At 42.2% G+C, this 12,891-nt stretch overlaps 1 protein-coding gene across 1 annotated transcript in view; it reads right to left on the bottom strand.

Annotated features, from left to right (window-relative positions):
• Positions 1-8,924, bottom strand: part of CATSPERB (cation channel sperm associated auxiliary subunit beta) — a gene marked incomplete at both ends in the record, with an annotated part of 106,065 nt that extends 97,141 nt beyond the window's left edge. Inside the window, 2 exons of the mRNA XM_081084991.1 lie at positions 8,254-8,339; positions 8,843-8,924. Coding sequence (XP_080941117.1) covers positions 8,254-8,339; positions 8,843-8,924 — 168 coding nt within the window. The remainder of the gene's footprint in view (positions 1-8,253; positions 8,340-8,842) is intronic.
• Positions 8,925-12,891: the final 3,967 nt, after the last annotated feature.

Below are 12,891 nucleotides of genomic sequence, written 5' to 3'. Positions count from 1 at the left end.
GACATATTCATTCTAAAAAGATTTACTGAGCTCTTTCTACAAATTAGGCAGCGATACAGTGCCGGGAGAACAGAAGTGTACAAAAATCACAAATCCTTGCCCTCGTGGAACTTACAATGTAATGGGGATTGGTCGGAAGAAAAACCCACACTCCTTTTCCTTTGTCTTGTCACACTCCACCATTTATTGCTCTTTGTTAAGATGGTATATACGTAAGCCCCCATTCTAACCACCCCTTTGAATTGCTTATCATTGAGTTTTCCCATGATTAAACACATTGCGTGTATAAAGAAAATCTTTTTCTCTCTCCAGTTAATCTGTCTTTCGTCATTTTATTTTACAGGCTCCGGACAGTAAACCCAAGTAGCTTCAGTACTACTCTACAGTTCTTATCTTACAGAAGATTAAGTGTCACCATGAACACAAAACCTTTGAAAAATGCCTGACACACATAAGTAGTTTATACATGTTAGTTATTATTTCTACTAACACCACTGCTAGATCTACTTCATCACAACCACCTAAGCAGCAGGTTATAATTCCCCTTTACAGAGGACAAAACTGAGGATCAGAGAATTTAAGTGACCTGCCCCACGGCATACAGACCATACACGGAAGGAACAAGATTTGACCCAGGGCTGGCCGTTCTCTCTTCCTCTAAAGCCCTTCTTTTCCCATCTATAATAATAAAAATGTGATATGCTAATTAGACTGGACAGCCGAACGACCTTCCGGATTACCTTCCGGACGAAGCCGGGGCTGTGAGGGCCAAGGCAAGCAGCTGCAGCTGCGAGGGCCGAGCCGCTTGCATGAATTTCATGCACCGGGCCTCTAGTCCTATACAATAATAGCCTAAGCAACCATTACCGCGGAACAACCAGAACGACCGGTCGCTTTGATGTGCACTGACCACCAGGGGGCAGGTGCTCAACGCAGGAACTGCCCCCTGGTGGTCAGTGCACTCCCACAGTGGGAGTGCTGCTCAGCTGACCCACCCATCCCTGAGGCCCACCAGCCCGGCAGGGAGCCACTCACTCCCTCAGTAGTCCTGCAGGTCCAATCTCTGGAGAACGAGCCAGGCACTGACAGACCAGCCTCCCCTCCCTAGATGCTCCACAAGAAAGAAACAATATAAAAGCAGCCTCCAGGTGGCTCCTGACACCTGACGTGAACATCAGCAGGATGGATCTGGATCCTGGGCCGGCAAGGGTGTCCCACTGCTTGCCTGGAGGGCCAATTGCATCCTGGCTCCTCTCCTCCCCCACCCCCCCACCTTCAGGATGGGTGCCAGACACAGGGTTCATGGCTGGTGAGTGCCGCTGCAGCGGTGCCAGCCTCTCCCATTTGGGATTGACTGGGTATGAGCCCGCGGCAGGCGCAATGGGGCCGGGATGAGCAGGAGCGGCAGGTAGGAGTGGCAGGCGGTATTAGACTGCCAGTTTTGGCTCAATCCCCGCAGAGACCCCACCTATGCACGAATTCATGCACTGGGCGTCTAGTGTATATACTAGTATATAAAAGGCTAATGTGCAAAGTGTCCCCTCGGGAGTTCAACCAGGAGACCAGGAGTTTGATCACTCGCTATGACATGCGCTGACCACCAGGGGGTGACGCGGAATGAAGGAAGGCCCCACAGGCAGCCAGCAGCCAGGGAAGGAAGGCCCCGGCCGGCAGCCAGAAGGCCATGATCAGCCCTGATTGCTGGCCAGACCTAGGAACCCTACCCGTGCACAAATTCATGCAGTGGGCTTCTAGTAATATATAATCACAAATAGGAAAGGCATTTTTTGACTCAAAGGGCATGAGCTTCACAATAATTATCAATAAAAATTAAAAACACTAATATATGTTTGGCATATGACGAAGAAACTAGGAACTAAGTCAACGCAGACTTTGGGCTAAATATATTTGCCCTTGTGGGTGTTTTTCTTTGTTTTTATTATATTTATCATAGATTTTTAAGCAATCCGTGCATTATTTATTAACTTACGTTTTTGGTAGCATTTGCTACATGACTACTTTAATAGTATATTTTACTTTATTTTGATGTGTGTGTATGTGTTTTAAATCTGCCATTATTTAAATCAAAGGGATTAAATAATCTCTTATTCAAAACAACTGTAAGGTGGCACTTGTTATATAAAAAGGAAAGATTCTTTCTCAAGGTCAGTGAGATACTTTTCTTTGTCTACCAGGCTACATCTATCCAACTTCAAAAGTATAAATCACATCCACACAAAAATGAAGATCGTTATAGCTGATCTTTTAAAAAAGTGAAGAAGGAGGCATCTTTAAAGAAAACAAAACCGCCCAGGGCACTCAGTGGCTAAGTAAAATATTTTACCTAATCCAAGCGGGATGGAATAGAAAGTATTACTGAGAGGGTAAACTTGAAATGCAGGCAGACATGGCAGTTTGAGCAGCCTGGCCACAGGAACCAACCAAGCAGAAATAATAAAATGTTCTGGACTCGAAGCAGTGAAGCATAGCAATTCCTCCTTTGGAAAACTGCTGTTTGAAACTGCTGTGTGAACTACTTTGATATTCTTAGCCTCTTATTCTGTAGGTCAACTCTGTTATTTTCCGATAGTCCCGTAGTCTGTAAAATAACTGTTTTCGTTTGAATAATAGAAAAAGGTAAAAACTTAGTGGTCTGACCTTGCAAGCTAGCCCTCTGACGTAACAGGCTAATGCTGATACTGAGAGTCATTCCCATATTCTTATGCCAAGTATTGGTCCATTATGCATTCACGGTTACAAACTGTCGGCAACAGTAACCTACACAGAGCTCTTTGTAAAATCTGCAGACAAAGGGCTCAAAAAGGTATAAATACAGAGAACTTCCTCTATTTGCTTGCTCAGAGATTTGGGAAACACCTCCCTCTGGGCCCGCTCGAGTAAAGACCCCTCATTAATTGGCTCATTCAGGCGTCTCGTATCTCTCTGAGCTGATTTGCGATACAACAGCAGGAGGCATGGGAAAAGAAGGGCGGGCCTGCAGCAACAAGGCGTAGGAACGCACAGGGACAGAGAAAGCACACAGGGAAACAGGGCAAGTTAGGTCCGCTGCGAGGCGAAACAACGGACGGATCATCAGGTGATGACACAGGTCGATACAGAGCCGGCCTGGAGCAGGTGTCTACCCCGGGACTACGCGCTTTAACGGGCCGCCCGTGACCCAGTGGCCCTCCCCTTGCGAGGTGTCCGACTCTAACCTTCTAAACACATTTCCCACACGTTTGCTTACATCTTCTGGTCCGAGGAGCTCCTCCTTCCACGTCGTGAGACACGCCCCCGTGGGAAAGCACCCCGGCTCACCGCTCCGGTGATCATGATTACTTATACAGAATGTTACCTCCCTGAGTCCGAACCCAGTGGAAGGCGAGTGGACTGGTTTTGCACGTGGAGCCGAAAGGAAGGTGAAAGGTCGCAGCGTGCTATCAGTGGGCCTTACCAAGTCATCTGAAGTAAGATACAACCTGAGCATTTCATTCTTTGCGGACAATCCTTGGTTGACACAATCAAAGTGTTTCAAGACGTCAACTGAACAATACGAAAAAATATATATATATCTTGGGTTACTGGTAGGATAATGTCCATTAAAAATGACAACATATTTTTAAAAGAATAACAGCGGTAATTGTATGCTTTGTATTCATGTACCTCCAGATAACATTCTAAATCTTCTACCACTTTTCTTTTTAGAGATACGAAATCAGGATAGGAAGAAGGAAGGTTGGACTGAACACTAAAATAAACGATATCATATACAAGGACACAGTGCAGATTTTTCAGAGGTGGGCAAAAAACCGTGTTTGACTCTTAAGCTTCTCAACTTTGTGAGCATATGAAAGGGAGAGGACTTGGAGATTGGGAAAAAAATTGTTTTCATAGAGAGCTATGAATGTGAAGGTGACTCCTCTCGCAAAAAGGGGGGTGGGGGGGGCGTGGAAGAGCCCTTTTCCTTATCTGGATGGAAAGGAAATTTCTTATACACAACAAAGTTGGATCACGTGTGTTTTATTGTTTATTTGCTTTTGTTAACCCTCACCTGAGGTTATATTTTTCCCCCATTGACTTTTAGAGAGGGTGGAAGGGAGGGAGAGGCGAGGGGAAGCGAGAAGGAGAGAGAAACATTAATGTTCTGGGAGCCAAACCTGTGACCGTAGGGTGGGCAGGCTGACGCTCTAACCACTGAACAACACCAACAAGGACAGATCCTGTGTGTTTTTATCCATCCCGCCTATCTCTCTCTTTTGATTGAAGAGTTTAATCTACTTACATTTGAAGTAATTACTAATTAAGAGCGACTTCTGTCATTTTGCTTTTAATTTTCTATATGCCTTATAACATTTTACCCTTATTTCCTACATTACTGTCTTTTTTTTAGAGAGAGTTGATTTTTTTATAGTTAAACATTTAAATTCCTTTCTAATTTCCTTTGTGTATGCTCTTTATCTATTTTGTTTGTGGTTTCCATGGGATTACATTTAATATCCTAAAAGGTAAACACTCTAATTGGAATACATAGCACCTTAACTTCAATGACATAAAAACTGCTCCTTTACAGTTCTATCGCCACCCCTTTCAGTTACTGATGCCACAAATTTACATCTTTATACATTGTGTGCCCCAAAACATAAATTAACATTCTTAAATACATTCATCTCTTAAATTATGTAGAATACAGGATCTTGAGTTACAAACCAAAGTTACAATAATACTAACTTTTACACTAATAAATTTTTTAAAAGCGTATTAATTTATTAAATCATGTAAAAAGAAGTATGTTACAAAAATACTAGCTTTTATAATTTCCCATCTATTTACCTTTATTGAGATCTTTATTTCTCCATATGGGTTCAATTTACTGTCTAGTGTCCTTACATTTCGCCCTACAGGACACTCTTGAGAATTTCTTGCAGGGCAAATTTGTGGTAACAAACTCCCTCAGTTTTTGTTTATCTGAGAATGTCTCATTTTTCTCTCTCATTCTTGAAGGGCAGTTTCCCCAGGTATAAAACTCTTCGTTGACAGGTTTTCTCTTTTAGCATTTTGAATATTTTGGTCCACTGACTTCTGGCCTCTAAAGTTTCTAATGAGAAATCTCCTATTATCGTATTGAGAATCCTTAGTATTTAATGATTTGCTCTCTCTTGCTGTTTTCAAGATTCTCTGTCTTTGGTAGGACTCTGGGAATTCATCTTACTTGGAGTTTGTTGAGTTTCCTGAATGTTTATGTTCATGCCTTTCATAAAATTTGGGACATTTTCAGCAGTTATTTCTTTAAATATTCCCTCTGCCTCTTTCTCTCTCTTCTCCTGTTATTCCCATAATGTATATGTTAGTCCATTTGATGGGTGTTCCACAGGTTCTTATTCTTTTGGCTTTTCTTCAATCTTTTTTCTTAGCTTCCTCAATAACTTCCTTTGTCCTATCTTCAAATTCACTGATTCCTTATTCTACATCCTCTAATCTGCCTTTGAATCTCTTTAGTGAATTTTTTATTTCAGTTATTGTTTTCAGCTCCTGAATTTCTTTTTTGGTTTCTGTTTTGGTTTTCTATCTCTTTATTAATATTTCTGTTTTGTTCATACATTGTTTTGTTAGCCTTCTCCACCTCTTTCGTTAGTTCTCTGAACATCTTTAAGATGGTTGTTTTAAAGCCATTGCATAGTAGATCTGCTTTTCAGAAAAAGTTTCAGTTGATTTATTTTTTTCCCTTTGAATGGGCCATGCTTTCTTGTGTGTGTTTTTTTTGTTGTTGTTGTTGTTGTTGTTTTCTTTTTATGTGTGTATACCTTATGGTTTGTTGTTGCTGTTGTTGAAAACTAAACAATTGAATCTAATTATGGGTTAACTCTATAAATCAGATTCTTCCCATTCCGCAGTGTTTGCTTTTTTTGTTATTTTGTTTACTATTCACTTTTATGTTGGGAGGGAGAGGTTCTGGCTACAAAAGGGTGGGGGTGGGTGGCTAAGAACATGGCTGCCTGCTTCCACGGTCAGCGGCCGCAGTCAGCAAACAGGGCACACAGCCCCAATATCTGCAAGACACGGTCCCTTTCACCTCCCCTGGCTTCTGCACGCCGTGTGCAACTGCCCCAGAAACACCGCACAGCTGCCTGCCATGGGGTGAGGGTGGTGGGTGAGTGGGGAGCTTCTACTGCGATGAGTGGGCAGTGACTAAAATTAACTACAATCTACTGTCCAAGCCTTCAGGAGATTTCAGGGTTCCAAATAGTTACATCAGACAGACTCTGCCAGCACAGTTGGAGGGGAGACAGACGGACTCCTGGTGCTTCCCGCTCTGCTACCTTTCCAGAATCCTCTCGTCCTTCTCCTTACCTTTAACCTGAGAAAAGAGGCTTTGATGGGACCACTGAATAATGTAGCATGTATTCCTTTAATTCGGGGTATAAACTCAGACTCCTGCTTGGATAAAGACAAGAGATGATTTGGTGGAGAGGATAGGAGATGGTTTTATGGGAAGGAGGGGGCTATGTTGGAGTCCTGCACAAACCAAATTTTCTGGCGCAAAAAGTGCATGAGTGCTTCCCATGAGTGCCTCCCAGCTTTGGGTCACCTGGGGTCCTGCCCTCAAAGGTCTGAGTGGCAAGTGGGTCTGAGCAGAAAGAATTTGAAGGCACAGCTGGATTTTTAGGAGCAGGTAGAGGAATCGATGACCAATCAAAATAGAGTAGCTTTAGCCCTTCTTAGAACTGTAGATAAGACATTCCCATCCTCTATAATAAAAGCCGAATATGCTAAGTGTCCAGTCGTCCAGCCATCCGTTCAACCAATCAAAGCATAATATGCCAATGATATGCTAAGGCCATTCAACTGCTCGCTATCATGTGCGCTGACCACCAGGGGGCAGATGCTCTGACCGGTAGGTTAGCTTGCTGCTGGGGTCCAGCTGATCGGGACTGATCTATGGGTTGGACACGCCCTGGAGCCCTCCCATGGTCCCTTCTCGTCTGGCCAACCTCCTGTGTCCCTCCCCAGCCCTGATTGTGCACCAGTGGGGTACCCCCGGCTGGCCTGCGCCCTCTCACAATCCCAGGCCCCTTGGGGGATGTCCGAGAGCCGGTTTCAGCCCAATCCTGCTCAAAGCAGGAGAAGCCAGGCTCACAGCTGATGAGCACAGTGGCAGTGGTGGGACCCTCTCCCACCTCCATGGCAGCACGAAGGATGTCTGACTGCTGGCTTAAGCCATCAGTCAGACATCCCCTGAGGGCTCCTGGACTGCAGCGAGAAGGTGCAGGCTGGGCCGCAGGGACCCCCCACCCCCCGAGTGCATGAATTTCGTGCACTGGGCTTCTAGTAGTTTAATGAAAGGGAGGGGACTCTGAAAACCCTAATACAAGTATCACAAATATGGCTTAAGTACATTCTGAGGTTATACTGTTAAACAGTTTTCAAGGTCATCCCATACATTTATTTTGCCCACACCTGACAATGCTGCCAGATCTATTTTTTTTTTTTAAAGAATATATTTTATTGTTTTTTTACAGAGAGGAAGGGAGAGGGATAGAGAATTAGAAACATTGATGAGAGAGAAACATCGATCAGCTGCCTCCTGCACACCCCCCACTAGGGATATGCCCGCAACCAAGGTACATGCCCTTGACCAGAATCGAACCCGGGACCCTTCAGTCCGCAGGCCGACGCTCTATCCACTGAGCCAAACCGGTTAGGGCCAGATCTATTTTTTAAAGCTGTAATTTGATTCTAAAGTCCAAATCACTTATCTGCTTCTTAAAAAATCTTTATTGACACTCCATTGCCTAATGAATAAACTCCTTAAAGGAAGAGCAGCGAAACAGAAGGAAATTAACTCCTTTTCGTAACATACTTCGAGCCAGACTCTGGGTTTACATGCCATTGTGTGCCATATGACTTATTGTCTCCTCTTTAAAAAAGATTGAACCAAGACTCAGGAAGATTAAGGCATTGCTCAAAGGTCACCCAACTCACAACAGTAGTCAGAGTAGAATCAAGATGTTTCTGTGTCTAAGGGCCATCCTCTCTTTATCTTGTTAGAGCCAGTGGTTCTCAACCTTCTGGCCCTTTAAATACAGCTCCTCATTTGTGACCCAACCATAAAATTATTTTCGTTGCTACTTCATAACTGTAATGTTGCTACTGTTATGAATCATAATGTAAATATCTGATATGGAGGATGGTCTTAGGCAACCGCTAAAGGGGTCGTGATCCACAGGTTGAGAACTGCTGTTCTACAAGCTATACCATTCCATAGAAGGAACTTGAGTACCTGTGAATTTTGGTGTCCATGGGGGTTCTAGAACCAATCCCTTGCAGATACCGAGGGGCCACTGGAGTTAAATTTGGGGGGAGTCAAAAGTTATTCTCAGATTTTTGGATTGCAGGGGGTCAGCTCCCCTAACCTCCATGTTGTTCAAAGGTCACTGTATATCAGGAAAATTTCTCCATCTTAACCTACTAGCCTTATAATTCAGTTTATAATTCATACTACCAGCAACTATTCATGGATGGAAAATAAAAAAGATCTATTCAAAAGATCTATTCAAATAAAGTTCTACAAATATAAAACACTCCTTAAATTTTAAAGAGTCTATGACTTCTAAGTAATGAAATACTATAACAAAAGAAAAGTCTCTACGTACACAACTTAACAACACATTCACAGTGGTATTATTAGAAACCTCTGAACCAGAGTACAACAGATAATATCTTGGAACAGCGGAAGAGATGGCAATGAAGAAATACTAAAAGACAAATATTGTAACTGTTAGCAAGGAAGGGATATAAAGAACTCCTGAGAAGAAAATGGAGAGTAAGAGAGTCGTAAACTTACCTTTACTATTATATATTATTCCTGATGAAAAATCAAACGTGTTCAAAAGCAAAATTATACCATATGACAGTAGCAGTTCCATCTGTTGGAAGAAATAAGAATTATTTCCATTTGATAACTCTGAACATATTTTTGCGTTCCTTTGCTCTAAACAGCTACCTAGTCTAGAAACACCTCTTCCTTTAAGTTAAAAATATTTATGTGACAAAAGCAGGCAACATAGTAATGACTAAGCTCTACATTGACTCCCTACTTGGTATTAAAGATATTTATAAGTATAATTATTGCAAACTAAAGAGGTATGGCTCAGGTTTTTCTTCAATGCAGATAGCTTCTGGAGAGACGTGATCAATTCTATAGCTGCGTACACACAGAACCTGACTTAAAGACGCGAGGGCAGTGTAGCTGTACCTCAATCTGAGATTCTGACTGCAGTGTGTTTGGGAGAGACAATCCACATGCGCCCAAAATGCAAGGCCCTGGCCACTCTTCGCTCACGCCTTTTCTGAGTTGTGTTTGCCTTGAGAAAACTTGAGGGACGAGGCTCTCTTCCCTGAACAAGAGCAGGCTTGTTTCCATGGTGATTCTCCCAAGGTCAGTGTTCCTCTCTTGTAATGCGCCCACTATGTGTGTAAGCGAACCTCTGTTATGGGCGGAATTGCGCCCCTTCAAAAATTCATATTGGAGTCCTAAACCCCAGTACCTGACAATGTGGTTATACTTGGAGAAAAGGTCGTGATAGAGGTGATTACGTTAGAATGAGGACGTTGGGGTGGGCTCTACTCCAATATGACTGGCGTCCTTATAAGAAAGGGAAATTTGGACGCTGGGAAGGTGATGTGAAGACACAGGGAGAAGGTAGCCATCTACAAGCCAAAGAAAGGCCTGGACAGATCCTTCCCTCGTGCCCCTCAGAAGGAATCCACGTCCCAACACCTTGATCTCAAATTCGGAGCCTCCAGAACGGTGAGACGATAGATTTCTGTTGTTGAAGACTGCCTACTCTGTGGTATTTTGCTTAGTGGCCCCGGTAAATTAATGCACCACCCATAATAGATAGCCACTCCATGGGCCTCAGGGGCGGGGGGAACTGGAGTGAGCAGCATGCTGATGCCTGGCTGCTGCTTTTGCTGTGAGTGATAAAGACCTTGCCTGTGATAAAGGGGGTCTTCTGTCTTTTGCCAGCATCCAAGAAATGGGAACACACCGACTTTTCAGTTGTGGGGAGAGTAAAATCCAGATCTTGTGCGGCTCCTGACAACTGCTGAGCAAATTAAATTTAACTGATGTTTTCTCCTCCCTCAAACCTGATGTGCTTGATTCAGTGCATTTAATTGACAATGAAAGCTCAAACAGTGTTGGATTTTGAAAGTCACGGTCCTTATCACATAGTTAGGGAAGAATTTTTATTGAATTTATTGGGGTGACATCTATAATAATAAAAGCATAATATGCTAATTAGACTGGACGTCCTTCCAGATGAAGCCAGGGCTGCAAGGGAGGCCCGTGTCCCAGGTGCCAGAGGGAAGCCAGTGCAGGCAGCTGGGGGAAGGAAAGCCTACTCTAGCACGAATTTTGTGCATCGGGCCTCTAGTTGCTTAATAAAATTATATAGGTTTCAGGTGTAAAATTCTATATACATTATCTGTACATTGTATTGTGCGTTCACCACCCCAAGTCAAATCTCCTTCCATCACATTTATCCTCAAAGGGGAGAATTTTTTTGAAGTGCATTTTTTTATACCTAAAAGAAAACTTATTTTCACAAGGGAAGAGGAAATAAATGGTTCATCAGAATTACATCAGCATGGTGCTATACTTAATTATATTTGGGGTGTAGGAATAAATTTAAAATTAAATGGAGAGGTTATCACAGTCAAACTTTGAAATAGTGCCCTTACCAGGACAATCTTGTATTATTTTGCTAAACATTCAAGTTCAGTGATGAAACACCATTAGAACCCCTCAGCATTCCTCACCCCTGGAAAACTGACTAAAATGTATTATGCTCCAACACCCCAGTGTGAATAACCTATTATTTTATTTTAATTTTAAAAAAATCTTTTCTTTTTTAAAAACATGTTTTTATTTATTTATTTATTTATTTATTTATTTATTTATTTATTTATTTTGAGAGAGGGTTAGAAAGATAGAAACATCGATGTGAGAGAAACATCAATTGGCTGCCTTATTCATGACTGCCCACTGGGGATCCAGCCCACAGCCAGGGCATGTGCCCTGACTGGGAATCAAACCAGTGACTTGGTTAATGGGTCGATGCTCAACCACGGAGCCACACCAACTGGGCTGGATGATCTGTTATTAAGTTATCCTCAAAGTTGTTCCACGTCAATTTTCTCAAATAAATACTTTTTAAAATCTCTAATTTTATTTGCATCGATTTGGTTGTCTCTATCTTTGACCAAAGAACTAAAAACTTACTTTGAAAAGTTTTTTTAATGCTTGCATTAAGAAAAAGGAAACATGAGAAAACGTAATTCAAGAGAGAGACTATTAAGGTGCAATCTTTGGGTTCTTTATGCCACCAGCTTCATGTTTCCTTATTTTAGCTATTCAGCCCAATATATATATTCGAAATTCGTGCAAGAGTAGGCCTTCCTTCCCCCGGCTGCCAGTACCAGCTTCCCTCTGGCACCCAGGACCTGGGCTTCCTCGCAGCCACAGCTTCAGCTGGAAGGTTGTCCGGAAGGACGTCCAGTCTAATTAGCAAATACACTTTTATTATTATAGATATGTACACACACAGATATACATTTAGAGATGGAAAGTACTTTAGAGTTGATACATGAGGCATGAAGTAAAATGTTCAAAGTCTGTTACTAGCTAGTGGCAAAGGTAGTTTAGAACCGACTTCTCCAGATTCAATAGATCTAGTCAGCATACAAAGATGCCACAAAGTGAAAATTTTAAAAAGTGAAGATATAAAATACATGATTAGATTTGAACTCTCACCAAAACAGCTAAATCCATCCACCATAATTCTGCTCCATACATACATCAGTCTCATTCTTAATATTATAACTTTCTCAGTGTGGTACTATCTTCCTTCAATAATCATCTCATGGTAAGGAAAAGGCACAGCCTTCGGCTATGATCAGTCCTGCCCACTGACATGTTGAATCTTTGGAAAGTGACTTAACTTCTACAAGCTCATTTCCTATTCAGTAAAGTAGGGAGAACACTTCACAGGGTCATTGTGAGAATTAGGATAGTGAAGACCTGGGTGAGGTGTGTAGAGGCTGGGAGGAAGGGGGAAATGGGAAATATCTGTAATGCTATCAACAATCAAAACATATAAAAATATGAATATAATATATTAAAAACATCTAATAGCTACTTTACAATGAATAAGCATGTAATAAATACTAGCTCAGAATCCATATCTTTATACACCGAAGCAACTTCTTTATCCTCATCACACTTGCCTCCTGGCCTCTTAGTAGTTAAATTACCTCCAGTTATCATTCCCATATAATTATTATGAGTTTTACATAATTGTCAGATATAAGTCACATATCTGGGCATTTTTTCTTCTCTGGCACCAGGTAAATATTGGGAATTGTCCCCAAAGAAAGAACCCACCTCCCCCACCATTTGCAGTTACTCCACTTTCATAGAACAGTTATATATTGTAAACTCATACTATGGGGGTCCTTATTTCTTACTGTAATTCCCTCCTAATGGGATGCCCGACTGGTTGCACTTTTATATTTTGTGTTTTCCCAAGCTTTCTCCCACAAAAGTTGAGAAAGAAGTCCTGAAAAGCTGAATTTTCAGTTTACTGGTCTAGGAGTCCACTTAACTTTGGTAACAGCCAATCAGCTGCTGCCCCGATCAGAAGCCTGCTCGGAAAATCTGAAGGGCAGGCAGTTGGAATTTCCAACTAACTGCCTCTTTCTGAGGCCAAGGTCATTTTCTTTAAAAATGTACAAGAGGTGACGTTTCTCCAAACCTACCATCTTTAGTACAACATCCATCTAGGAAGGTTCAGAAACCCACCCGAGACTACCCATAAGATAATTCAATCG

Source organism: Myotis nattereri (genome assembly GCF_964212035.1).
Source record: "Myotis nattereri genome assembly, chromosome: 1".
Classification (NCBI taxonomy): Eukaryota; Metazoa; Chordata; class Mammalia; order Chiroptera; family Vespertilionidae; genus Myotis; species Myotis nattereri.
The sequence above is the reverse complement of the archived record's forward strand: the minus strand, read 5'-3'. Positions and strand labels throughout refer to the sequence as shown.